The sequence below is a fragment of the Misgurnus anguillicaudatus genome, chromosome 23 (assembly GCF_027580225.2).
Source record: "Misgurnus anguillicaudatus chromosome 23, ASM2758022v2, whole genome shotgun sequence".
NCBI classification, from domain to species: Eukaryota; Metazoa; Chordata; class Actinopteri; order Cypriniformes; family Cobitidae; genus Misgurnus; species Misgurnus anguillicaudatus.
Window position 1 is genome coordinate 29,850,452 of NC_073359.2, and position 26,552 is coordinate 29,877,003.

The 26,552-nt window shown below is 38.1% G+C and overlaps 2 protein-coding genes across 2 annotated transcripts; one reads left to right on the forward strand and one right to left on the reverse strand.

Moving 5' to 3' along the window:
* LOC129452958 (uncharacterized) lies at positions 1-23,778 on the reverse strand. Its single transcript, XM_073861778.1, has 4 exons — positions 23,387-23,778; positions 22,813-23,139; positions 7,578-7,904; positions 1-155 (listed from the first exon to the last, which is right to left on the reverse strand). The coding sequence occupies exons 1-4, from the start codon at positions 23,430-23,432 to the stop codon at positions 1-3; spliced, it is 855 nt and encodes a 284-aa protein (XP_073717879.1). The 5' UTR covers positions 23,433-23,778.
* On the forward strand, positions 9,680-13,080 carry LOC129438313 (zinc finger BED domain-containing protein 4). Its single transcript, XM_073862356.1, has 3 exons — positions 9,680-10,529; positions 11,342-12,002; positions 12,500-13,080. Exons 1-3 carry the CDS (start codon positions 9,680-9,682, stop codon positions 12,648-12,650), a joined length of 1,662 nt encoding a protein of 553 aa, XP_073718457.1. The 3' UTR covers positions 12,651-13,080.
* Positions 23,779-26,552: the final 2,774 nt, after the last annotated feature.

Genomic DNA, 26,552 nt, shown 5'->3' on the forward strand with positions numbered 1-26,552 from the left:
TCAGTGATGGTCTAATGGGGTCTGTGAATTCTTCTTCTGTTTATCTCTGCTTGATCTGATCTCATTAACCAGAACAGCAACAGTAGCCACACCCACAACAGCTGAGATGACCAATCGGACCATAGCTTCAAGAACATAACAACAGCAAACGCAATCTGAATGGAAACAACAACAAAAAATGTAAAAGATGAGTATGTTTCAAGGCAATTTACCAGAGTTTCATGTGGAAGTAAACAAGACATATTAAATAAAAGGTACACGGTATGGAGGCAGACCCTTTTAAAATGATTTCAACCTTGAGACCATCAAAGTTTGTGTTTTGTTACTGTGACAAGCACAACATTTTAATTAACATTAATAAAAGAAATTCATTATTTACATTATTAGTCACATTATAACATGAAGGCCTAGTTTCACAGACAAAGCCAGTACTAAGCCTTAGTTAAATTATGATGTTTAAGCATATTTTATACACATTCCTTAGAAAAATACATTCCTAGTGTGAATCTTGAGACAAATGAATGACACTGGTATAGTTATTTTCAGTTGAGACACCTCAAGATAAATTAACATGTATCTATGAAAACGAATAAATCATTATTTTGGCTAAATTAATCTGGATAGATCATTTTAGTCAGACTAAACATTTCATCATTTCAGTACAAGAACAAACTTAATGCTATCTATAACAACTTACATTTTATTCCAAATGTTACATGGTCGAAAATATGTAGAAATATAGCCTATACGAGAACAAATTACAGAACAAAAATGTTTAGGTCACACGGACCGAACGAAAAGCTGTTAATTAAGCGGACTCTCTGTAAAATAGAGGACGTGCTGAATCAGTCGAGTCGGCAGATTATCATCAATGTTTATAATGTTCCACAGATACTGTTGATGAAAAAAATTAATATCTAAATGTCCAGGTAAGTCAAGTGTTCAGTCAGTTAATACTTAATGCACCGGCGTTTTTGGCTACAGCTTCCTCATCCACGGAGTGGCCGCTGTACATACACAAAGAACTATAAATGTTTTTATTTTAAGTGGTTTTAATGCTGGTAAGCAATCAGTTATATTATGTACAAATATATTTGTATTTGTGTTGATCAGTTGGATTAAAGTTATTTTAATCTTTAAAACTGCATCTAGATGCAGACGATGCTACAGTTATTCTGTCATCTTAGTTTCATTTCTTTCATTTATATATAAGGCTGGCGACTTCATAAAAACAATATTTGAACTCCATAAAATAAAGCTAGCCATTTATACAGATTCGAACTAGCAAAATACCAAACGGCATACTGTCATGAGCGAGCGCTGCTGAGCGTATTGAGCGAGCGGAGCGGAATTTTCGGAAATGCGCTCTGATGGAAATATTACCGCACCGTTCAACGCTCCGCTCCCGCTCCGCACTGCTCACATGCTCTGTCCTACACGCGACACCTCAGAACCACCCGGCTAGCCTTTTAAGGTATGTGCAAGCAAATACAAAAATTAAAAGACAGTCAATGCTAATGTAAATCCTGGTTGGACAAGGATTTAAAGTTGGATATGAAAATAATTGCTGTCTGTGGTTCTATATGGGCTATAATGGCAATAATTAAAAAAAAATAATATGGGAAAAAAATAACTATAAATTAGTTCATTTTTGGAACTGTGAACTAGTTCAAAATTTGGAAATATGAACTATGAACTGAACTAGTTCATTTTAAAATTTGTGAACGGTGAACTGAACTAGTTCATGTAGAAAGTAAACTTTCCCAACACAGCACAATCTACTATGCAATCTAAATATTCAAAATAATATTTATTTTAAATTGTAAAAAATGTTATATGTAAAAAAAATTATATTCCTCCAATTTTATGCACGTATATGTAAGGGTATATGACAGCGCTTTTCACAATGTACTGTTTAAAAATGAAATCAGCAAGATGTTGGTTTTGCCGGTTGTTGATAAGTAACAGCTGTGAGTGATCACAACGCGCTTAAGCAGCCAAGTCACAGGAGAATAGAGGGTATGCACGTGACGTCACCTTCAGCAAAAGTGACTGCGGTTACGCCCACTGAGTGGCAAAAGACAAAGCGGCAGCATTTGAGAACAGTGTGAAATCGGCGAAAACACGGGGGAAACGCGTCTAAATGGGAAACAGCGGTTGTGCGATAGACTGTACTAAGTTACCAGACTAACAAGAATTCCGAGCTATCGTTTTACAGACTGATAAAGTCTTGAAGTAAATTGATCGTTCATGCCAACGTCCACAGACCACATGTGGGTTGATAAGTTCTTAGGGTCACTATCAAGAAGAGGTTTTACTTTCTACTTAAAAGTATTTGTATTTTATCAGTTTTTTTTTAAACACATTCCAAAGCATATCGTCGCTGTCCGATGAAAACCACGTATGTACATTTTGCCAATTTTGAAAATTTTCGGAGGATTGAATGTCCAGGTTAATTTCCGTATACAGTATGCTTCACATATATAAATGGCCAATGAAAAGTTGTGAAATCATGTCATCTGGTTTTCACGTATATACATTTGGTGTCAAAGCTGTCAATAACGCCGCGTATCTCCCGCCCTGTGGAAGCATCTCGCCGTTCTCGTGAAGTTTCATCGAAGCTCAGCACTGGATAGCTGAATAATCATAGCCTGGTGAGACAATGACTTTCCTTCATCGAGGTAAACGTTTCCTTCCTGACGCCAGATTTACGTCTAGGAGTGAAAAAATTATGGTATGACTGTGCAAACAATAGCATCACCAAATCAGTGTATTGATTCATTGTCCCTTCATAGTTTGCAAGAGACATTTAATAAATGTATAATTAATGTTAAATAAACTAAGCGTATTGAATAAACTAAAACGTAGTCTATTTAATAAACTGAGCATATTCATCTGTCAATATGAAACGCAACTTGGCCATTCTAATTAATGATCGGAAGAACGCGTATCGACCACCGTTACTGTAAAATATGCACGTATGTCCATTTAAACTCAATTTTGGTCAAATGTGGATTATATCATTACACTGGCAAGAATATGGTTACATGTAAAGATGCTGTACCAAGTATGACAACGCTACATTCAACTGCTTTTAAAAATACGGTGTTTTTTCACTTCCTGAAAAGTAATCGCTTTGGACATACGGGAGTTTCATCGGGCAGCGACAATATTATCATAATTTTTACTCTATTACATTTCATAAATACAAGTTATTTTTATACATTTAATATTTAAGTAAATTAACATACTTTTTTAGATTTACTGGCATTTTCACAGCAGATTTTATGAAAACTAGCCATTTTGTTGAACGTTTGCCACTCATTAAGGCGAGTACGGCGTGCGTGGTCACGTGGAAAAGTGACGTCAAGGCATACCCTCTATAAGTGAACAGTGTCCCAATGTGAAGTGAGATTGAGTCCTTACCAGTGCCCAAACCTGCATACACAATATACTCATTCATAACCTCGGGAGCTCAGGAACAAATTGAGACACTCACCGAGCAGCACCCGCAGGTGGCTACAGTGATTCGGTGCGACGCTCTAATTTTTCTGTGTATAACGTTGTGTCGCATTAGTTCCGCTTTTAGCCCTCGTGTGTAAAATCATAATAAACTCATCCTTTTTTTATTTGGTCAGCAAGGGGGGCCCACAGGGGTGGCCAGGGACATGTCTACAGAGGCACTACAGGGACATGTCCTCCCTAGGCCTCCGTGTAGAACCGTCACTGTTATTGACAACATGTAAAGATTAATTAACAGTGAATAAAAGATGAAATTATAAACAACTCTTCATATACTTAACTATCTCCATTGATAAGTTCAGTTTATCTAAGAGCCAGTGCAACAAAAATATCCACTGACTGCACTTTTAATATTTCTGTGACAGATTTACTATCTCAAGAAAACACAAGTAACAATTTAAATTTTTCTTAAAATGAATTTTAACAATTAAATAAGTCTTCCCTGAACATGGGCTCCATTCAAAATCACATTAGGGATGGGCATGAGTACTCGATTGCTCAAGTACTCCAACGTGGCATCGATGATCGTTCACGAAACGATGATCATGTGGGTTTATTTATTGTGGTTATGGCGGCATATGGATGCAGTGTTTCCCCTAGGTTTTCATCTTGGGGGGGGGGTGTTGGTTGGGTATGTATATACAGGGGTTAAATTGTGATTTGTTATGTGGGAGCTCTGTGGGGAGGGGTACTTCGAGGGGTAACATGTTTAATCCTGATGACAGCAAAGCCACTGGTGTGTTTCAATGACATTCTGGACTTCTGATAGGATTTGATAAGTTTCAGCTTTAAATCTGTGTCAGAGGTTGACCCAAAATATTTTAAAAAGAGCGTCTTAAATGAGTCTATGAGTTTGACACCCTATATCCATTTGTTGTCATTATGCACAATTGATCAAACTTTGAAGGAAGTTAAAAGAATCAAGCTCCTTGAATAATTCTAGGCATAAGATGCTACCCCAAAAGACTTAATTATCAAGAAAAGGTACAACACACAGTACTGTATCAGCAACATGTCTTAGAAATTAGCCATAGAGATTCCCTATGCTGGTCAGCAGCTAGTAAAACAATCACTATAGGTTTGATTTGTGTAATCAAAATACATTATTTTACTAAACTATACAATGAGTTATATCCAGTGTTATCCAGTTAACATACTGTAATTAGTTGAATGACATACATACTTTAGTCTTCTATTAAGTTCTCTCAACGTGGGCACTATTCTTACCTCTCTCTCTCTCTCTCTCTCTCTTTTAGCTTGAGCTGCATATTTTCAACTTGCGCAAAGACGTGTTTAAAGGGAAAAGCGTGTGTTTTCGCGGCAGTTGTGCCGCCCAATTCGCATCATTCGCAAATTCAGAAATATGACGGCATACAATGTTACTGTTACACAGAGTTACTACAAAACACGTGCGTGGGGCGGGCATGTATAGCATGAGAGAGAGGGAGATAATGCGCGCGTGTGTGTGGGAAAGTCATGATAAACTCGATCAGTCGTCTTCTCTGTCAGTAACATCCGTGACTGTTGATGTTTACGCAGAAAAATAAAGTATACGGAGGCAGACTTTCAAAACACTGTCACCAGTTATGGGAGAGAGAGGCGCGCGCTGCACAGAGAGAGAGGCGCCCCCCTTATATAATGGTAGGGGAAACACTGGGATGACTGGTTAGCGTTATGAGCACCTGTGGTAGTAATGAATGCATCTGGAGATTCATGTTGAGCTACGCAGACTGGCGTATGACATCAATAACATTACCAGGCATGATTCAAAAAGCACCCCAACGATCCCGTGAAGCCGGCCAAACCTCACATCACTGAGGCACTATGGTTTAAAGGATGCCGTAATTTTTGGAAATACAGTCAGTCAGGTGCAAAATATACAGCACCGTCAAACGTTCAATGGGTTATCATTTCATATTTAAACATCAAATTTCAAGAGATACCAGAGAACCATACGAGCATAAACAATACATCTTGCCTGACCAGCCCATAACACTCGCCCATTGCGGCCCGTTGCTTTCTTTTTGTTTTTACGTAATTCAGTAATAACGCTAAAAGGCGCGGTGGCGATGTACTGCATTTTCCAAAAAAAGCGTAAGATTTTTTTCCGGACAGACCGGCCCATGAGACACCTATCTGCAGCCCATTGGTTGGTTCTTTTTTATTTGACATGTGGCTAGCCCAATCACATTTTAAAAAACTTTTCGGGCTTTTTTTTATGGAGCATGCAGCGTCGGTGTGCATCTGTCAAAGGCCTCGGTAAGCAGAACTGCTTTTAAAATACTGTCATTAGATATCTCATTGATAAAAGTCATTCAACAACACAAGTGAAAAACCAATGACTGTTTGCAAAATTATGGTGATAACAGTGCAATAAAATACAGTGTGGGCAGAATTATAAGGTTGGTACGTCGAACTTTTCTTCACAGTTTTTATCAAACTTTTACTAATTCCAAACCAAATTCATTTTAATTACCATTCATTTTGTAAATAATTGTACATTATTGTTAATGATGGCTGAAGAAAAGAAAGACCTTATATTAAGGTGTGCAGAATTATTAGGCACAATTTCTTTTACAGATAAAATGGGCCAGAAAAGGTTTAACACACATTGGAAAATTCATTATTTAATGTCCATAGGAAAGGCGCCATGCTATAGATTTGCAAAATTGAGGTGTGATCATTAGATAAGAAATCCTGATTGGGGCAGCAGGGTCACAAAAATAGGATGAAGGGAAAATATATACACAAAAAATTGCTGTGGTTTGAAATTGGTAAAAGGTGTTTAGAAAAAAAAACGGATTAAAATATTCTGCAGACACTGTAATAGCACGAATCGTGGCCGATTTTTCGCCCCAGTCCAGCCCTGGTTGAAAACTTAGTTGAAGTCTTGCATTTTATGCAGATAGATGCACGTTGTACATTTATGTTGTATAAAGGCTTAATATTATGTAGAGTGCGTCATATACAGAAAGGTTTGGTTTGTGTTTTTAGTTTACTTTATCACACAGCTATTCATGTTAGAGGTTTCTGTTAAAAACATTTAATTCATTATTAGTCTAGTATGTGTTCATTGTTCTGTCATAGTTTCTTCAAAATTAAGATTTATTTGAGTGTTTTTATTAAAAAATATTTTAATTTTCACCATGATGTGCCCTGCCCCTTTGATTGCCCCGCCCCCAGTTAAAGGTGCTCTAAACAAATTCATGCGTTTTAGGCCATAAAACATTTTTTGTTTCATACAGTAAACATCTCCTCACTATTTGCTAGCTGCCGGTCCTCTGAACACACTGTAAAAAAATGCGGTCTCTGTAGACAGCCCAGGCTTCTCAAACTGCATCAAAAACAAAGTGGTCAAACCTACTACCACGAAACATAACAAAGTGTTCCAGGGGTGTTCAAACTCAGTCCTGGAGGGCTGGTGTCCTGCAGAGTTCAGCTTAAACTTACCTCAACACACTTGCCTGTAATTTTCTAGTGTGATTAGGAGGACATTACCTGTCTGCTTCAGGTGTGTTTGATTAGGATTGAAGCTGAATTCTGCAGGACATCGGCCCTCCAGGACCGAGTTTGCCACTGGGGTGTACAGCTTCCTGTGAGATTTTTAGTATGCATTGGAAAAACACTTTTATCCTATGATGCTACAGAAGCTCAGGAGCCACCAAATTCAAAAAGTTAACACATTAAAAAACACTGGAAATCTATAAAACGAGTTGCTCTCTGAAGTGGAAGAGGTGCAGGTACCAAGAATTGTTTTTCTCATAACTTAATTTTACTTGTTTAACAACACATTAGAAAAATATAGTCCTGGTTGTTGTCATTATGTGACAGGTCAAAAAACATGTGGCACACATGAAAATAAAAATACTTGTACATAGTACATACCGTCACAGTATGACATTTCGAATGCACCCATTTTTTTCTTGGAGGATGTTTCTTTTAAAATTTTATTTAGTACATTATACAGCACATTGATCATTAGGTTTACATTACAGTTGTTTATAGTGATAATCTGAATAAGATCTGTATTATATTGAAAGATTTAATTTACTCACCACTGACAGTAACTGTGAATGACTGATGTATGGTATAAACGCTGCTGGTGCTGCTGATCTCTACTTCATAAAGTCCAGAGAGATCTGTTCTGATGTTCTTGATTTTAAGAGATCCGGTCTGAACATCCAGCTGCAGTTTGTCTCTGAATCTCTCATCTTCTGATATTTTACTGACTGATTTATTGAATTCAGCTATAGGAACCCCTTGAAATCTCCATTGCATCGCATCATATTTCTTGATATCAGGAACGTCAGTGTGAAGAGTAACAGAATCTCCATCCTTTACTGACACTGACTTTAGTTGATCTGATTCTGGGTTAATCACACCTGCAGACACAAACAGAGACAGTTTACAAACACATTATTTAACTATTCAGGTCTTCAAGGATCTAAGGTAAAAAAGACTTTAATCCCCAAAATATGAGTAATGTTTACGAGGGACCTGCTTCTTAAAGCCACCTATATATTCTAGGGGTGTCCTTGACTAAGGATTTACATATTCGAATCAGAATTGTCGAATCTTTCCATAGTTGACCGATAGTCGTATCATCTATGTGTGTGCGCATGGGTTGGGTGGGGGCCAGACCAGGTACAAATTTTTAACTTCTATTTTCTTTCACAAGCAGCACACATAAACAACTTTCTGATAAAGTGACCAAAACTGTCTTTCAAGTGATGAACGAAGATAAACTGACGATGCATTTATATATATTTTTAAGGTTAAATGTAAGGCAACATTTGTTTAATTATTCCTCTGATTAATTAACCCTCTGATTGGGTGGGCCAGGCCCACTCTCAAAAATTGGGATTATTTAATATGATTAATGAGTGATGATCTGAGTGAGTGATGAGAATTAGCAGAGAGCCGCATGCGCACCCTTTATGTTTCCAAACGATCTCTCTGCTCTCTCTCCATCGCTCATATTCCTCAAAACAAAACTGACACAATTGCAAAAGGTTGTAAGGCCAAATCAGATCCAGCGAGAAAATGTTTTTTGTGTTATTACAGTAACACTTTGTTACAGTTTTGCATTTCCCAGCCTGGATTAGCACACATTGTATCCGATTCGCTTACAGATTCATTTGAATTAAAGCTTGAAACAAACGATCTGTCCAACACTGAACTTATGCTGGGTACAAACCCAAAGATTTTTTACTTCTTATAAGAATTTCAAAATGTAATAGACCACAAACATGTGGAAAAAAGTAAGATTTAACCGTTTTGCACCTATTGTGTGTGGTGTGCCATGATGTGTCAAAGACAGCACACCACACATGAACAGATTTTCAACAAGAGTCTTGACTGTGAACACAGGAAATCTCTGAAAATCTTGTGAGACTACAGAATAAGTATGGCGGACGATATGCAGGAAGAAATTGCAATGATAGTGTTTAGAATGATTTTCACAGAAAATTCAAAGGAAAAAAGAAATTTTTTGGGTGAAGTCATGGAGACCGCGGGAACATGGTCTGTACAAGGTCACTTTGCATCAACTTCACTTTGTGCTGTGCCATGACTGTTTCTGTCTTCCATCATCTTGCTTTCTGATTAGATATTGGCTGAGTCCCAATTCACATACTATCCGTCCTAAATAGTATGCGAAACTAGAATTAGTACATCCCAAATCATAGTATGTTAAATTAGTATTCCAAAGATACCTGGATGGTCTACTATATCCGGTTTAGAATTCGAAGTGCAGATCGATCCACACTCTAACGGCTAACCTATTGCGTGTGGGAGGGAGGAGCTTTGTGGTGATGTAAACATGGCAGCCAAAAGCAGCAGCGGAGATGTGCCCTCAGCTTTTAAGTAAGAATTCAAATGTTTAACCCTAATTAAAGTTATATTTTAAAGTTATCAGGCTACAAAACAATAAATAAAAAGGCTCTAGTACAGTGTCATGCAAGTGTTTTTTATGTATTTATTTTTATGTTTCTGTCTTAGATTTATACCTTACTATAAACTAGGGATGCACCGAATGTTCGGCAACCGAAACCGAATAAGTAAAAAGGCCGAATAAATTTTGCCGAACAATGACGTTTTTAATGACGCAATCAAATAACCCGCGTAGAGTGAGAGGCGGGCGCTTTATGCAGCAAACATGTCAGCAGTGTGGAAGCACTTTAAAGTGTCAGAGAAAGAGGCAAAAACGGCCGTTTGCAGACATTGTTCTGCTGAATTGTCCAGAGGGGGTGCATCTGCAAAAACGTACAGCACTTCAAGTTTAATTTATCACTTAAAATCAAGACACCCCGAACATCATGCAGAGTACGAGAAAGACACGGCGGCGGCAACGGCAACAGCAGCAGCGAAAAGAAAAGTAGCTCCCGGTCCTGGGACACCCACTCCATCTGTGGCTGACTTATTAGAAAAGGCAAAAAAGTTTGCCAATGACAGTGCCAAAGCTAAAGGTATTACTAAAAGGATAATGGAATTCATCGCATTGGATGATCAACCATTCTCTGTTGTAGAGGATGTTGGATTTCGCAGGCTTATAGACCACATTGAGCCCCGTTACACCATCCCTAGTAGACGGCATTTCTCAGACGTGTGCTTACCTGAGATGTATAACGTCATTTCAACTAACGTCCATGAGCTTTTGGCTACAGATATTGCAGCCCTCAGCTTCACGACTGATATTTGGAGCTCGGATGTGAGCCCCACTAGTATGCTGAGTTTAACTGCGCAGTGGATCGACACAGATTTTAAGCTACAAAAGATTGTGCTTCACTCACAAGAGTTTAGAGGGTCCCATACAGCTGTAGCCATATCTGAGGCGTTCGCCAACATGTTTGACAATTGGCGTATTGACCGATCTAAAGTGCATGCGGTAGTAAGTGACAACGCAAGAAATATGGCTAAAGCCATGGAAGATAGCAAGCTGAAAGGCATACGGTGTATGGCACACACAATTCAACTGGCGGTCAACGAGGGACTGTTGAGTCAGCGCAGTATTGCAGATGTGATAGCGATAGGCAGGAAAATTGTTGGCCATTTTAAACATTCACCGCTTGCCTATGCGCGCCTACAATCTATCCAAGAACAGTTCGGAATGCCACAAAAACGTTTCCAACAAGATGTGAGCACAAGGTGGAACAGTACATATTATATGCTGGAAAGCCTTTTTGCGCAAAAGCGAGTCTTGGCTACATACATAGCAGATCATGACCTGCCCGCGACATTCACCGCATACCAGTGGGTGTTAATCGAGAACGTTCTCTCTCTTCTCGCCCCCTTTGAGCAGATAACAAAAGAGATAAGCTCATCTGATGCATCTGTGGCAGACATCATACCCTTACTTGCAGCACTAAAGCGTCTTTTAGGGCGCACTCACATTATCCAAACCAAACTAAACCATGCCCCAGCGCGATTGTCACCCCTCCCTACTCCCCCAGGTGCACGCACTCACACTGTACTTTTTATCGATCCGAGTCCGGGCGCGCTTTTGTCATTAAAATGCGATTGTTTTGAAAAAAGCAGGAAGTAAAGCTCTCTCTTAACACTGGAACCCACCGTAATAATAAGTCTGTGTTTTTTATTCGGAGTCGTTTGGTGCGCGATTACAGACAGCCTTCTCACATGTCATCATATTGCTTAGTTGATCTGTCACATGCGCAGCTCGGACATTCACGTAACCCCGCTGCGCGAATCAAAAGGTTTTTACGGCGGCAGATGAAGGTGAGTGGTCGCGCAGCTGACGTCTTCACCTTTTGAATCGCGCTCAGGCGCGAATGCGCTCACACCATAGCCTTCCGCGCCTGAGCCCAAGTGAACCGCGCTCCGGCCCACCTCTGCAACCCGGCCGTGGCGCGATTAACCAATCCGCGCCCGGGCGCGGAACAGAGCGATCACACTTGTCAAACAAACCAGGCTTTGGGGGTCAAACGCGCCCGAGCGCGGTTTGGTTTGGATAGTGTGAGTGCGCCCTTAAACAAAGAGGCTGAAACAGACCACGGAGTAAAAACAACTAAAATAGCGCTCTTAGAAGCTGTCAGCTCACGATTTAGTCAGGCGGACTCAGAACCCCTGTACTGCATCGCGACTGTGCTTGATCCACGATATAAAGATCATTACTTGGATGTGGGGAAAAAGATGCGCACACGAGAAATGATCCAGGCCGAGTTGGATTTGGGAAAGCCGCTAGGTGATGGAGACGGTCAGGTGATGCACAGCGCAGGAGATGAAAACAGCGCAGAGAGTAAACGGGCTCGTACTACAGATGAGCCGCGCACAGTCTCGCTGTCTGACATGTTCGATGAGATCCTCCAAGAGAATAACCCATTTGCAAGACAGAGGACAAGCTCGACCGCTCAACAGTTAGATGGGTATCTCTCAGAAGTCCCCATCCCCAGGAGCAATAACCCTCTCGAATTTTGGAGGACCAATCAAGGCCGCTTTCCCGACCTGGCGCAGATGGCACGCAGGTAGGCTTCTTGTATGGGAAATTAATTTAAGATTTTATTTATTTTTTGGATTATGGTAACACTTTATAAGTAGTTTCTATTTTTAACATTAACTAACAATGAAAAACCCTTATTAAAAGCATTTATTAATCTTAATGTTAACATTTACTAATACAGTATTAAAATTAAGTATCACATTTGTAATTTTTGAATTAAAAAGTATCAAAAGTGGTAGGCCTATTTGTTAAAACTGTTAATGCACTTATACTAACATGAACTAAATATTTTTTATTATCTTACATTAACGAAGATAAATAAATACCATAACAAATGTATTTCTCATTGTTAGTTCATGCAATAATGTTAACAAACATTGTAAAGTGTTACTACCTATATTCAGTGTAGTAAAATAGTAGGCCTACACTGGGTTTCAACCATTTCATTATCTTGAAGACATTGTTCGTTTTGAAATGAGCAACTGTCAGAAAACTGCAATAAAATGTTCAACTATTCTGCAGGTACTTGTCTGCTCCATGCACAAGCACCGACAGTGAGAGACTGTTTAGTGCTGCATCTCATGTCATCGATGAGAAGAGGAACCGACTTTCATGTGAGAAAGCAGAGAAGCTACTTTTCATAAAGAAGAACCTGCCACTTTTCCTGAATTAGTAGGCTAAGTAGGCTTATGTCTAGGACAGTTATTCATTTGTTGTGGGTTCATCCACATTTTTTGCACTATTCAATGCACATTTGTTGTTGTAGACATACAGAGTTACATTCTTTCAGCAGTCAGTTATAGGCCTAACATAGGCTATCAAGAAGGGGGGCTGGCTTCAAAAATGGCCGATTTTTTTTTTTACTAATTTATTTATTTTAAGTTATATTGTGCTTTGTTTGTATAATATTTGCTGGAATGTTCAAAAATGTTCAGTGTTAAATAAATATTTTGAAATTGTATTTTTGTTTTTTGATTTATTTATCTGAAAAGCAACACAAAATAGTAAAAAGCAAATTTTTACTATTTAATTATTGTAATGGTGAAAAAATTGGCAAAATAAATGGAAAAAATGCGAAACACTGCGTTCGGTATTCGGCCTTCGGCCAAACATTTCATAATTATTCGGCTTCGGCCAAGAATTTCATTTCGGTGCATCCCTACTATAAACCCTTGTGAAAATAAGGAACATAAAATAAAACACCTTTTACTACACTAACCATAGTTTAACACAAAATTTTCATCAGGGTATTTTTTAGTTATATACATAAGTATAAATTAAGTATAAATTACGTTAAACAATAGTTATACTATAAACTTTAAATATTTTGACTTTAAAATAAGTAGCTTTCGTTACACACGTTGCACATGAACGTCAGAACCAGCCGCCTCACAAACGACATGCGTTTGGTTCTACGATAAAAGTCTACGATAAATAGTGATTAAAAACCTTATTAATATGAATACTTATTAATAGTAATTTTTACATGTAAAATATCTTCTCATGATGAGGACATTTTGATTATAATGCACAAACAGAAAATCGGCCAAACATATCAGACAAGAAAATCGGCACCTTATTTTCTAAAGATATCAGAATCGGGCAGAAAACATATTGGTCGATCTCTAATTGTTAATATTATGAAATAAGACTTGATGACATATGTAGCTTACAAATGCAACCTTTGGTTTGAGAAACAACCAATATCTTGCCTCATTATTCCGCCCCCCAAGCTAGCGGGTCATCACTGCGATCAGCTGCCTCCCCTTGCAAATTATGCACTACCTCTAAGTCTGTTGGCTCTTTGCATTCACACAAACTTGAAGACATCTCACTGGGCGAGATTGTACTTTATATTTTTCATAGTTTGTGATGTGCACACCACCGCAGGCTGCACGTCACCACCACGGGTCGCACTTCACCACGGCAGTGGTTATGAAACCCCTCATAGCCTAACTGGACATAGAGATACTTTTTGCCAAGCAGGCCAGTATTGGCATTTGGTCCGTATGTGGTTGAATGTGTTCGAACAGCCACACAGACCGCCTTCTCTCCGCCTAATTATGTAAGCTGTGGTACTGAGCACAAAGTTGTACGTCTTTTCTGACTTTTAGCGTGAACACACTGTGTACAGCGCTATCTTTAGGCTTTCATTGATAAAACTAAAGCGTCTTGATCTCCGCAGTTTCATTTTGCGAGCGTGTGAAAGTTGCGCAATCTTATTTCATTAATTGCGCTGAAAAAAACGAGAAAGCTTTAACATATTCATGAACAAAACACTGTGCAGCATGTTTACCTACATCACAAGAAGATAGTATTAGTTTGCGTCCATTTCATAAACCCGTCATTACTCCAGCTCGTGTTAAAACGAAAGCAGAGGGACTTCCCCGCAGTCTCCACGGACCACCACTCAAAGTAATCAGGACAGAAGCGGTCGAAAGTGGACAAAAGAGACGAACTGGTATTGATAAACACCAGGTGTAAACAGAATGTGTCTCTCTCATCCACTTGTGATCCGATCGACGAAAACGCATTTTAATAAGAACTCCTGTGCTTTTAAATACATATTGTGTTTAAATAAGTGCTTCCTAAGGTTGGATGTATTACCACTGCCGGCCTTGTACTTACTGTTACAAATATTGCAAGTAGCATTGTCTGCATCATCCTTTGTGAAATTTAACCACAAGTTAGATTGATTTCTGTTAGCCATTAAGCAAGTTGCAAAGAGGTGTCACTTCCCACACGATCTCTCTCTCGCGCGCGCCCACACGCTTTCGCTTTGTACCACCCTGCGTTCCAGTTCGTTTTTTTATGACCTTCCCTCGCTAACTTCCCTCAGTCTGGTTCACTCAGATGTATGTCATTGCTTACGTTGTACGAGTGCCCACTACTGCTGAAACACTTGAAGTAGGTTCAAATGGATCGCCCTAAGCCCTTGATCGCATGGAAAGTGGAGACCGCCCCCTCCATGTACAAAGTGCGAGTTGCTGAAGTGACGTCACAATCGTGATGCATTGTGGGATATGGAGCTGCCTGAAGTGTACATATGAAGTAGACTCGCTCATACAAACTTCCCTCGTCCACTTGACAAAGAACGCACTTCAAAATGGCGACAGGGATTCCCCTAAGGGGAAGTGTTTAGGGAAGTTCGCGAGTGCGTGTCTAAAACTGGAGTGGAACGCACCCCCAGACTCAAGCCGAAAGTATACTAGGGACGTCCGCATATGCACACCATCCACATGACGTCATTTTCGTCATCAGGTGCCTATAAAAGTACCTAGTTTGGTGCCCATCCCTACCTAGTATTACATCCAGGAACGGATGTAAGCCTACAGCGAACGGCCGGTTTGGACTACAGCCCTCTACTTCCCGAATTAATGATGTCAATAAAACAGTTTTTGACTAAACTCCGCCCACAGGAATACGTCAGTTGTCAGCTTTGGCTCAAACGGCACTGCTAAGCTAAGCTGCTCTTGAATCGCAACACACTAAACAAACTACACAATCAGAACTCGATACATATTTCTGAAGGAGGGACTTCATAGAACAAGGAAGACATCAGCCTGTTTTAAAGACTGTGAAAACAGCGGAATACAGATAAGTAAATTGTGTGAATAATACCGCTTTTTTACATGTAAACACAATCAAAGCTTAAAAAACACAGAAAGAACGGGAGCTTTAATTCATTTAAAATAATGTTGCTAAATATGGAACTAACTAGCTTTCTTTTGTCCTACCTACTATCTACAGACGTAGATAGTCTACGAATCTACTATCTACGAATAAATAAGTTTTCTGGGTTTTTTTGGCTTGTAAGCTGTACATCTTGCACACAACAATTTTTAAGGCATTATTCTGTTTTTGTTTTAAGCCAGAAATGACAAGGAGGCGGCCTCTCGCAATACAAAGTCAATGGAGACGGTTGGATTGTTTTCCGCCTGGTGGGCGTGGTATTCCAATTCTCATAACTGCTCTCTCTCTCTCTCTCTCTCTCTCTCTCTCTCTCTCTCTCTCTCTCTCTCTATATATATATATATATATATATATGGAAAGTGACTAGGGCTGCAACTAACGATTATTTTAATAATCAATTAATCTGTCAATTATTTTTCCGATGAATCGATGAATCGGATAAAAAACAAAAAACAAGAAAAGCATTCATTTCCAACCCCTTATTCAAAACAGAACTAAAATCTTTAGAAACTGCACAAACATGTTGCTCCTTGAACATACCTGAGCTGTTACAATAATAATAAAATAAAATAAAAATGGACTAACACAAAAAAATACACATGTATGCTTTACATCTGCCAAATATATAGACTTTTTATGATGCATTTCCCATCAAGAAGCCTCTCTTGAAATACGTATTTGTACCTAAATGGTACATATTAGGACCTTTTATAAAGGGTACTGCCCCAGTGACAGCTTTGTACCTTATATTTGACTTTATGCGTTTTCTCTGATCAGATCGCCATCTCATTTGTTAAAACTGTTCCATTTACATTTGGCCACATAAATGCATCTTGTGAAAACAGAAAATGCGTCTTCTACTCCCGCGCAAAATGCAAATACACCATTCATTACTTCGCCTTAAAAAATGTTAGACGATGTTTATGCAACAAAAGGCGGCACTTACTGTATGTTGTACTGTATGTTGGGCCGGGCACGTGCGTCTCCTTGCTCGGCATGAGCTGGAGCGCGCAGTACAGAGCAGCAGTATGAATGAATATTACAATTAAATTAAGGCTTACAATTAAAATGAATACACCAAGCCAATGAGTCCTCTGAATTTAACTGGACCAACATGAACCAGATAATGTGCATGCCAAGATAGAATTATAGTTTGTAGCCTATATAAAAATGACATTTATTATTGTTTATATATATTATAGCAGAATAAAAAAGCTTGTGTTAATACGTTCTCATTATGAATTAAGCACTTATGAAGATAATTTCATAATTTTTATAACGCAATGTAAACTTTATATTAAACATAACAAGAGCATTCGTATTGTAAACAGATTTGAAATGATGATGTGCTTGCCTAGGGTCCCACGCTAGAGGCGACTTGTCATCGCAGACTGCTAACGACAAACGCCTCCCTGACAGGCTTGGGTGCTATCTTAGATGGTTGTCCAGCTCAAGGGGAATGGGAGGGTCATCAGTTCAGTTGCGGTGCGGGCGGTCGCAGTCTTTATGTAAAACGGGCGGGTATGAAATAAATTGATGCTGATGTCGGATAACGGGTCAAGTGTTATTTTAATCGCTCGGATGCGGGTTATCAAACAGGACTGTGCATGACTCGTATAAGGAAAATTATAAAATAGCCTACATGTTTATATTCTGTATTAAACCACCATGGGCGCTAAACTTGCGGTGTTAATGGGACAGTTCACCCAAAAAATGACAATTCTGTCATCATTAACTCTCCCTCATTTTGTTACAAACCTGTATAAATGTCTTTGTTCTGATAAACACGAAGCAACATATTTTGAGGAATGTTAATAACCAAACCAAGCATGAGCCCCATTCACTTCTAGGGAAAAAAATACTATGGAAGTGAATGGGGCTCATGGATGGTTTGGTTAGAAACATTCCTTAAAATATTTTCATTCATGTTCACCAGAACAAAGACACCCACACAGGCCTGCAACAACATGAGAGTGAGCAAATCACGACAGAACCTTCATTTTTGGGTGAACTATAAATCCGATGCGGTCAAAAATTAGGGTGCACCTAACTTTTGTGCTGGTGCACCTAAGAAAAAATGTTAGGCGCACCAGTGCAACCAGTGCAAAAAGTTAGTCTAGAGCCCTGCCAAATTACAATGACCTATATTTTCACATGCTTGCAGAGAATGGTTTACCAAAACTAAGTTACTGGGTTGATCTTTTTCACATTTTCTACATTGATAGAAGCACTGGGGACACAATTATAGCACTTAAACATGAAAAAAGTCAGATTTTCATAATATGTCCCCTTTAAGTGAACATAAACAGCTGGATGTTTATCAGTATATATATATATTGAAACTATAATTAAGTCTAAAGTGACATAGCCTGCTGCTTTCTGTGTCAGAAATGTTTATTACACACCAAAAATGTGTAAAATACTCTGAACAACTGAACAAGTTTTGCAGCTGTATATTTAAATCATACAGGGAGGACTGTGCAGTGTCTTATTTGTATTTATTGCTAATGTTAAATCATATTATGTTGACAGACGGGTGACATGGAATATTCTTTCCCGCATGTTCCATGATGATGTTGGCAAGAAGATAATTTGGAAAGGGATGAACGGGAAAAAGTATTTCAGTTGGATGGCATAATAGACATAATAGACATTGCTTCTGAGTCATTTTAATTTGGCCTTGCTTAAAAGTTAGCTATTTGTCTCTACAAACAGTAGATTGATGCTTGATGTCTTATACATAGTATAGTTCTGTTAATATAACCATTTGTTGCACTTTTGGTAAATTTAGGTTTTTTTTGGTAAATTTTAACCGAGCCAATCTAGCCAGTGTTTCCACCAAACAAAAAGCTTCTCCTTTATGTTTCTCATTTAGAGATTTTCTTATATAAGACTGCGTGTACACCAACCCTGCATCCAATAATGCATACTGTGACCGTAGGTGCTGAATAAGATGAAGTACCTACTCATTGACCAATAAAACAGTATGTTCTATATAGTATGAATATAGGTAGTGTGATTAAATTCATGCACACTACATCCATCACATTGACATATGTCGACATAAAAACAGTTGACTCGTTAACTGGGATCCTGTTAATCAAGGGCAATTTAACCACAAGGAACAACTGTTCCCTACATGTATTTGTAGTTAATAGAGCTGCGTTAACGCTTTCTGTTGTTTTTCAATATGACAACGCCTCTCCTTCTTTTTTTGGGGACTCCTCTCCCGGTGGACCTCAGAACAGTAAAGTGTCCACTGAATCCACACTCAAAAATCTTGCTGGAAGTAATAGGTCTTCAGGGTACTTTCTGCCTACTGTTTTTTTATACTATAAATTTGGACATACTACTCTCTTAGACTACTCTCTTCGCCTACTATACAGAAGGGAAGTAGGCAGTTTCAGACGCTGTCTATGAGTTTAAACGCATCTAAAAACTTGGAAAAACATGGCAGCGTTTTAGAGCTGAGGCTTTTTGGTTGCTATGACACTTCATCAGTCAATGCATGTGTCCAAAAGCAACTACTTTCCTCTATAGTAGGCAAAAAGCAGTAGGCAAGGCGAGTAATATGTCCAAATTCATAGTATTCCAAAAACAGTAGGTACCTGAAGACTCTTCAGAGAAGAGTACCTGGATAACCTATGGCTTCCAGCAAGACCTTGAAGGGTTTATTCGATGGACACTTTGCTATCCCATCATGAGACCCAGAAAGAGAGTTATCCCATGAAGAAGAGGCATTGTTTTATTAGAAAATGTCACAAACGGTAATGCAGCTCTATTCAAATGGCAAATACTGTACATATATTAAACAGCTGTCCCTTGTGGTTAAATTGCGCTCGTTTACCATAATTTCAGAAAAAATTAAGTATATCATGTGATGTATCAACATGACAGATGTAGTATGTCTGAATTTTTTCAAACTACCACACCAATCAACTGCCCGGAGGAAAAAGAGACATTGACAAGTTTAATCTTTCACCCAGAGTAAGGGCTAGTGATTTATGTGTCATTTTAAAATATAACTGGTTACTGCAATAGTATTTCATGAAAGTCTGTATATCTGCTTGTGTGATTACAGGTTCGGTGAGAGAGAGTCACACTTCTCGTGCTGCCACTGATGAGATGATCATCAAAAATGCGATAAGATGGTTCAACCTGAACGCAGATAGGGAAAGGTCCAAAAGTGTGTCACTGCCAGCATCCCTGAGAGTGGCACACTTTCTTGGGCCCTTATTTATTTAACAGTTTATGAAATCCTTGATAATAAAAAATTCTGCTTTTATACAATTCATTGTTTGCATTTCTTTTTCTTGTAATAATTTTTTGGTGTATTTGCATAATGTAGTTTATCTTCATAGTAGTACTGCACAATATTTTGCTTTTCATTAATTTATAATGTTATTATGAGATACTGGATGACTTTGCAAGATGAGTTACTAAACTGTTTGTTTGAAAGAATGCCTTGGGTTTGTTGTACAGCTCTGTCAGCTTGAGGAAATGTGTTATGTGTTTTACATACCACTTTTCAAGCAAACAGATTGTCTTATTAAAATCTTTTTTGTAATAATATTAATTGCACATATTGCAATGTCGATCCTGAAACAATATATTGTGCAGACCTACTTTATAGTACAACTGAACCACATGGTGGTTGAATAGGTGGAGAATTAGATTTATTTTTAAATGATTTCACGTTTTATTCAAATTAATAAAGCTATATGGAATACTTGGCTTTTATAGAGCAATGCAGATGTTAGTTGGCTAGATTTTAGATAACTAGTTTGGCCAGATGAGCCATTTTGAATAGGGGATTAAGGTAAGACTGTTTCGGATCCGTCCCATCGTGCAAGTGGACTCAGATCCGAATCCGTTATGCGGCTCTGTTCCGGAGGTTGTGATACCTGTGGTACGGAGCCAGTTTGCTATTTGGGAAGTGTAAACAGCCCATATTATGTAAATACAGTTGTAGCCGGTTTATTGATTTGCATGTAAGTTAAACGCATGAAAACGGGTTTCTTTAATAAGCAGATTTTTCCTAGTTATCCGATTATTCTGTGCACGTAAACACACTCATTGGCATAACTGAGAACTCTCATCTATACGTTACTACGTTCGCTAGTATTAATCTTAGCCGTCCTCTGCTGATTATGTTGTCCACTGATTCTTCTGTGTTTTCTCCTGCTCTTATTTATGTAAAGGTGTGAAAAGCACAATATATATAAATTTGAACACCTGCAGAATGATATTTATGAAGACTTGGGCCCGGTTGCATAAAGCAGTGGTTTTCAAACTGGGGGCTGCGAGATGATGCCAGGGGGGGCCCCAGTTTTATGACATTTTATAAAATACATTCATTTATCATGAATTCTTTGTAATTAAACCTAAAAAATAATAAGCCAACTAACCAACAGCACTACTAGGTATAATTTTTGTTTAATTTGTTTAATTAAAATATTACATTTTAAAACTGTTTTTGTCATAAATTTTCTTTTGGGGGGGCGCGAAAAAATGCACTGTACACAAGGGGGGCCGCACGCTGAAAAAGTTTGGTAACCACTGGCATAAAGCACCTTCAGTGTAATTTCCCTAAAGTTCACCCTTATGTTTCCCTTAAACTTAAGGGTGTTGCAGAAAAAAATATTTTTTTCTGTAGCGTCTCCATGGCAACAATAGTATTTTATAACCACAAACCTGGGTTGCTATCATGAAACACTTAACTATTAACCTTAGGGGAGACCGGGGTTGGTTGTCACAATTTTTACTCATGCATGAATTGCTCATCTTCAAAAAGTCTTTCAGCAGTAATTCCTACATGAAATGAAACTTTGGAGTCTTGGCTTTAAATGTGTAGACTTTTTACTTTTCGGATGTATTGTAACAGGAAGTAATTAACCATCAAAGACACACTGACACAATGTGACAACCAACCCCATCACGGGGTTGGTTGTCACAGGGTATGGGGTTGGTTGTCCCTATAGTGATTTAATAGGATTTCAGTAATAAATTGGGATCTGAAAAGATAATGTGTAATTTTTTAGTTTTTTAAGCTAGAAACTGAAAATAAGTTTTAATATGAATCCACCCCTATGATAGTTATTAATGCCCCCTATGTTTAAACAATGGGATTAAAGTGGGTGATCAGTTACTTGAATAGGCTTTATGCCCGGCTGCACTATGAACTTCAGCCAGCTCCTTGTTTCCTGTCTGCCATTATTGGACAAACTGATTAATCCAGGTGTGTCTGATTATTGTTGTTGTGACTACTGAGGTCATGCACACCTGGATAAATCAGTTTGTCCAATAATGGCAGACAGGAAACAAGAAGCTGGCTGAAGTTCAAGTAGTAGTGCAGATGGGCATAAAGCCTATTATCTACTGTGTTGAGAAATAAAAAGAAATCATTTTTAGTGTTAAAACCTCTTTATTTAATGCTTTATTTATTTTATTTTAACAGCAAACAAAAACAAACAAACAGACAAACAGTCTTAAAAGGTCTACATGTCCAATATTCTTATGTGACAACCAACCCCGCAAGCTATGTGACAACCATCCCCAACTGACTTCTTGACAAACATGCTAAGCTAGCTGCCACACGGCTTTAACTTGATCGCTAAAAGATGACTCAAAATAAAGCTACTACTTTTAGCTTTTTAATGAGTGTTTTGATTTTGAATGATTAATATCCTACAAGATCTCAACACAAAAACAACATCAACATGAAAATTTACTCTGACCCATAAAAATTAAAAATTGTCTTCTAACCTCAATGTTTTCTGTCTGCTCAGCAAAATTTCCAGTGCAAATGAGTAAGCTATTAAAGGCTAACAAATTGATATCAAAATTGTACCACAGTGCCATGTAGTATGTCTGGAATAAGCAGTGTGACAACCAACCCGTGAGACAACCAGCCCCAGTCTCCCCTACCTAAGAGAACCATTTAAGGGATTATACTGTATGCAACGTCCTTAAATTATTATCTTAGGTAAGGGGAATTTACCCCTTAAGTGTCATACTTAAGGGAAAACTTTATGCAACCGGGCCTTGGTCTTATGAAACTTTAATTAACCGTCTTCCAAGCAATTACATCATATTGTGCATAGAGTGATGAGAACTTTTTTTTTAAATGCTGAGATACATACCTTTAACATCAAAACTCTTCTTTGTTTCTTTAATTCCGACATGTATATCTACTATATACAGTTCAGAGTCTGTGGTTCTGATGTTTGTGATGGTGAGATCTCCAGTCTGATCATTCAACTGCAGTCTGCCTCTGAATTTCCCATCAAGAGCATCATCACGTATTGAGACTGTGTTGTTATTATTCGCTTTATTGATTTGAGCTATTTTAGTTTTTTGAGCCCCAAATTTCCATATTATTGACACACCGTTAAATGCTTCTATTACAGTATTAGTGTGTAGAGTAACAGAATCCCCATCCATCACTGACACTTCATCACCAAACGCACCTGCAAAAAAAGAGATAATAACTCAGACATGAGACTCATGTTCTGACAACTCTACAAAAGCAAATAGTCCCTCTTAAAGCACTCCATGCCTCATGGTCTAATAGATGTTATAGATATGGCTAACTTAAACGTTATATGAAGATATGTAGATGTAGTAGGCTATAGGCCTACAGGAAGTTAGCGTTATATTTACGGTGCTATGGAGTGAAAGAGAAAGTGTTGCAGAAATGATAATAAATAAACTTACTGTTGATGAATAAAGAAAGGATGAAGAGTAAAGTGATCGTCTTCATCTTGATGTAGGTGTTCAGTTAATAAAGATGCGATCAGTAAAGTTATTAAAGTATCCGGTGTCTTATATCTGAGTGTTCGTCAGTAACAGTCGCCACACCCATAAACCCACTGACCGAAAACTAAACGCACAAAGCGATATATAAATAATTAATATTAGCTTATGAATTTATCGGTTAACGTATATCTACGATACTGAAAATAAAATGAAATAATCCGGTCGGAGAAATATTTAGGATGTGAAATAAGCGTCTCAAACGGAGAAATGGCGGTCTCCTCTACCCTTTATGTATGAATCTGAGTGTTATGGTAGATACACAGCGACACCTGCTGACAAAAACACACAGAAACACTGTGTAATAAAACAAAATTATGGCTGCGTCCAAATAACCACGGTCTTTGCACTTGACCACTTGAATACTTACATGACGCATTTCCTGTATTTTGCCCAAGTGTTCTAATGGGCGTGAAGATCCCAAGCGTGCATGTAAAAATTATTCACCTGATGGGACACACTTTAGCAAGTGTAAAAATCAATATGCAGCTACAGACCCTCACCCGTCTATGCCCTCACCCAGAGACCCGCATTCTCAGACCCCTCGATTTTTCGTAACAGCGCCCCCTGCTGTTTGGAAGATGGTATAACACCCTTATCCAAATGGCATTGAAAACAATAGAATGCAATATTACGGTCTCGTTTTATTTAAAGTTATCCAAATAAATATTTGCGTTCGCTACTTAATGCATGTGCCAAAAAACTCGTGTTCTCTAACAAATTACCCAGTAGTTTGCAGTATTTTTTTTAACGTGGATGTAATTGAAAGTAAATTTAATGATGGAAGGGATACAATTACAGATTGAACTATCTTATGTAAAATGTTGTGTGATATTATATTGCTGCAATGTTTTTATATACAAATTCCAATTTTTCTTTCAGTTCAACCTATAATGGTCTTATTAACATTATATTATGCTAACATTACAAACCTGTTTTTTGATATTTTGAATGCAAGCAAAACTTAAATAATAATAATAGACAAAACACCAATAACAAACAATGCTGTACTTTATTGAACAATTACCTAAACATCATCTTGCTGTAAACAGGAGAAAGAAAAAATGAAGAAAGAATTGTGTTAGTGACTTTACTTTTCATCTTTAATTGCATTAAAAAGAACTCCTCATTTATAAGTCACTTTGGATAAAAGTGTCTGCTAAATGAATAAATGTAAAATAATGTAAATGCATAAGTAAGTGATTACTTCCTGCAGGTGATTTTATTTATAACGCTGTTATTTCCATTACTGCACGTAACGGTCCGTAGATGCAAGGATAATTGTCTTGTGGGCTATTTTCACATCAAAATGAAACGAAACTTCAAGAAAAAACTACCGAGGACATGACCTCAGTCTCCTGAATGGTAGCTACGGCCATGCTCACTACAATAAAAGATGAATGCCATTGTCAAAAAGATTGTGTGATAACAAATACAATTTTTTTACAAATGCAAATTATTACAAGTATACCCAGAGTGATAAGAAGGGCCACGGAGGAACACCTCCTCAGCTTCCTGCCAGGATAATGCCTGAATTTCACATAGGCCATGAATGATGGCCTGTTCATATAAATAAATACATCAATTAATTAATTAATATAAAAACATTGCATATATGACAATAACAGAAACAATCCAATTGACAAACATGTTTGGGCCTACTTCAGGAAAAAGAAAACTACAAATAAACTCCACTTCATTCTTGAAGTTCAGTTGAGTTTATTTATAAAGTAGAGCTTTGCGGTATTGAAAAAGAATAGCACACTGCTACTCACTGTCCATGTAGACAGGCACACATGGACAGGCTTTAGGGGGAACCACTTTGATGGTAATGAAAATCACTGCAGCATTTGTGACCTTTTGGAATTTCTGGAAGTGAATTCCCCGGTTTAATTGTTATATCCATCTTTAAAAAAGAGAGAGAGTCAAACTCAAATTCAAATTTTAAGACCACCCCACAGAGTCCATACAAGGAACCCAAACAAAAGTGTATGAGCCATATTCATTTTTGTATTCATTTGTATTATGTGATTTTGTCATGTGCCACTAGAGGGCGGTATGAGCTTTGTGGCTCAGCTGATCTCGGGTCAGCCCGGGTGATTTAACCTCAAGGAAATCCAGACACAGGTGTTGCGAATTTGGGAAGCAAACAGTTTTCGACTGTGCTTTGGTGTTTAGCTTGCTACAGGGAACAATAGGTTTTGTTGTTTTTGGTATGTATTATGAGTCAAGTTATTGCCGCTGTATGATATACATAAGGAAAATAAACTTGCTAGATAATATAATACGCAATTGTCTCAGTGTTGATTGGTGTAAGCTGCACGGGCACACGTCAAAACTTTATACACTCTATTTGCAACCAGTACTAGACTTTGTTAGGACATAGTCAGTACAAAAAGGCCAATTCTAGCTGACATGTTATTACCATCCCAGTCAACACTTTGATCTCTCAGTCACCATGAACTTACAAGATCCTCAAAATATTTTCACAATGTGTGCGTCACAGTGAGCTAAAATTGTAACCACACAGTGCACTCACGGTTTGCTCATATATTAAGGTCACCATATGAGGTCACTGCACACGCAATGTGAGCTCATACTACACATAAAGCACATGGGATGAAAAGTATCAGATGTCACTCAGATAACTAATTTCTAGCGTTTGCTAATCGGAAACATGTCGCAGAGACGTCAGCATTTAACTGCAAATAATATACGGACAATAAAAAAAGTGAAAGAAACGTGATTGTCTCTGCAATAAAACAAAAATCAATAAATGGTTGGAAATCAGACAATCCCCTGAAAAATTAAATGCACAAAAACGATATGGTTATTGTTGTACGTGTATCATCAAGGCTGAGCTTGTCAGTAATTCAAATGAATCAGCATGAACTTTATTCTAATCAACAGATTCATTTAACATGTTTACAAACGCTAATGTTTAATGGTAATGGGAGCTTAAGTTAGTATTTTAAGTGAATGATTGCCCCTCACAAACCAGGACCATACGGTGCACAAACTGCGTTTCTACAAATAATTAAATTAACCAATTCAAGTAACTGTTAGT

Coding starts and splice junctions, on each gene's coding strand:
- LOC129438313 (XM_073862356.1), top strand. CDS start 9,680: ATGTCAGCAGTGTGGAAGCACTTTAAAGTGTCAGAGAAAGAGGCAAAA. Junction 10,530..11,341: donor GGGACTGTTGAGTCAGCGCA/GTATTGCAGATG, acceptor TCCGCGCCTGAG/CCCAAGTGAACCGCGCTCCG. Junction 12,003..12,499: donor CTGGCGCAGATGGCACGCAG/GTAGGCTTCTTG, acceptor ACTATTCTGCAG/GTACTTGTCTGCTCCATGCA.
- LOC129452958 (XM_073861778.1), bottom strand. CDS start 23,432: ATGAAGACGATCACTTTACTCTTCATCCTTTCTTTATTCATCAACA. Junction 7,905..22,812: donor GAAGAGTTTTGATGTTAAAG/GTATGTATCTCA, acceptor TTGTGTCTGCAG/GTGTGATTAACCCAGAATCA. Junction 156..7,577: donor ATTCACAGTTACTGTCAGTG/GTGAGTAAATTA, acceptor GTTTCCATTCAG/ATTGCGTTTGCTGTTGTTAT.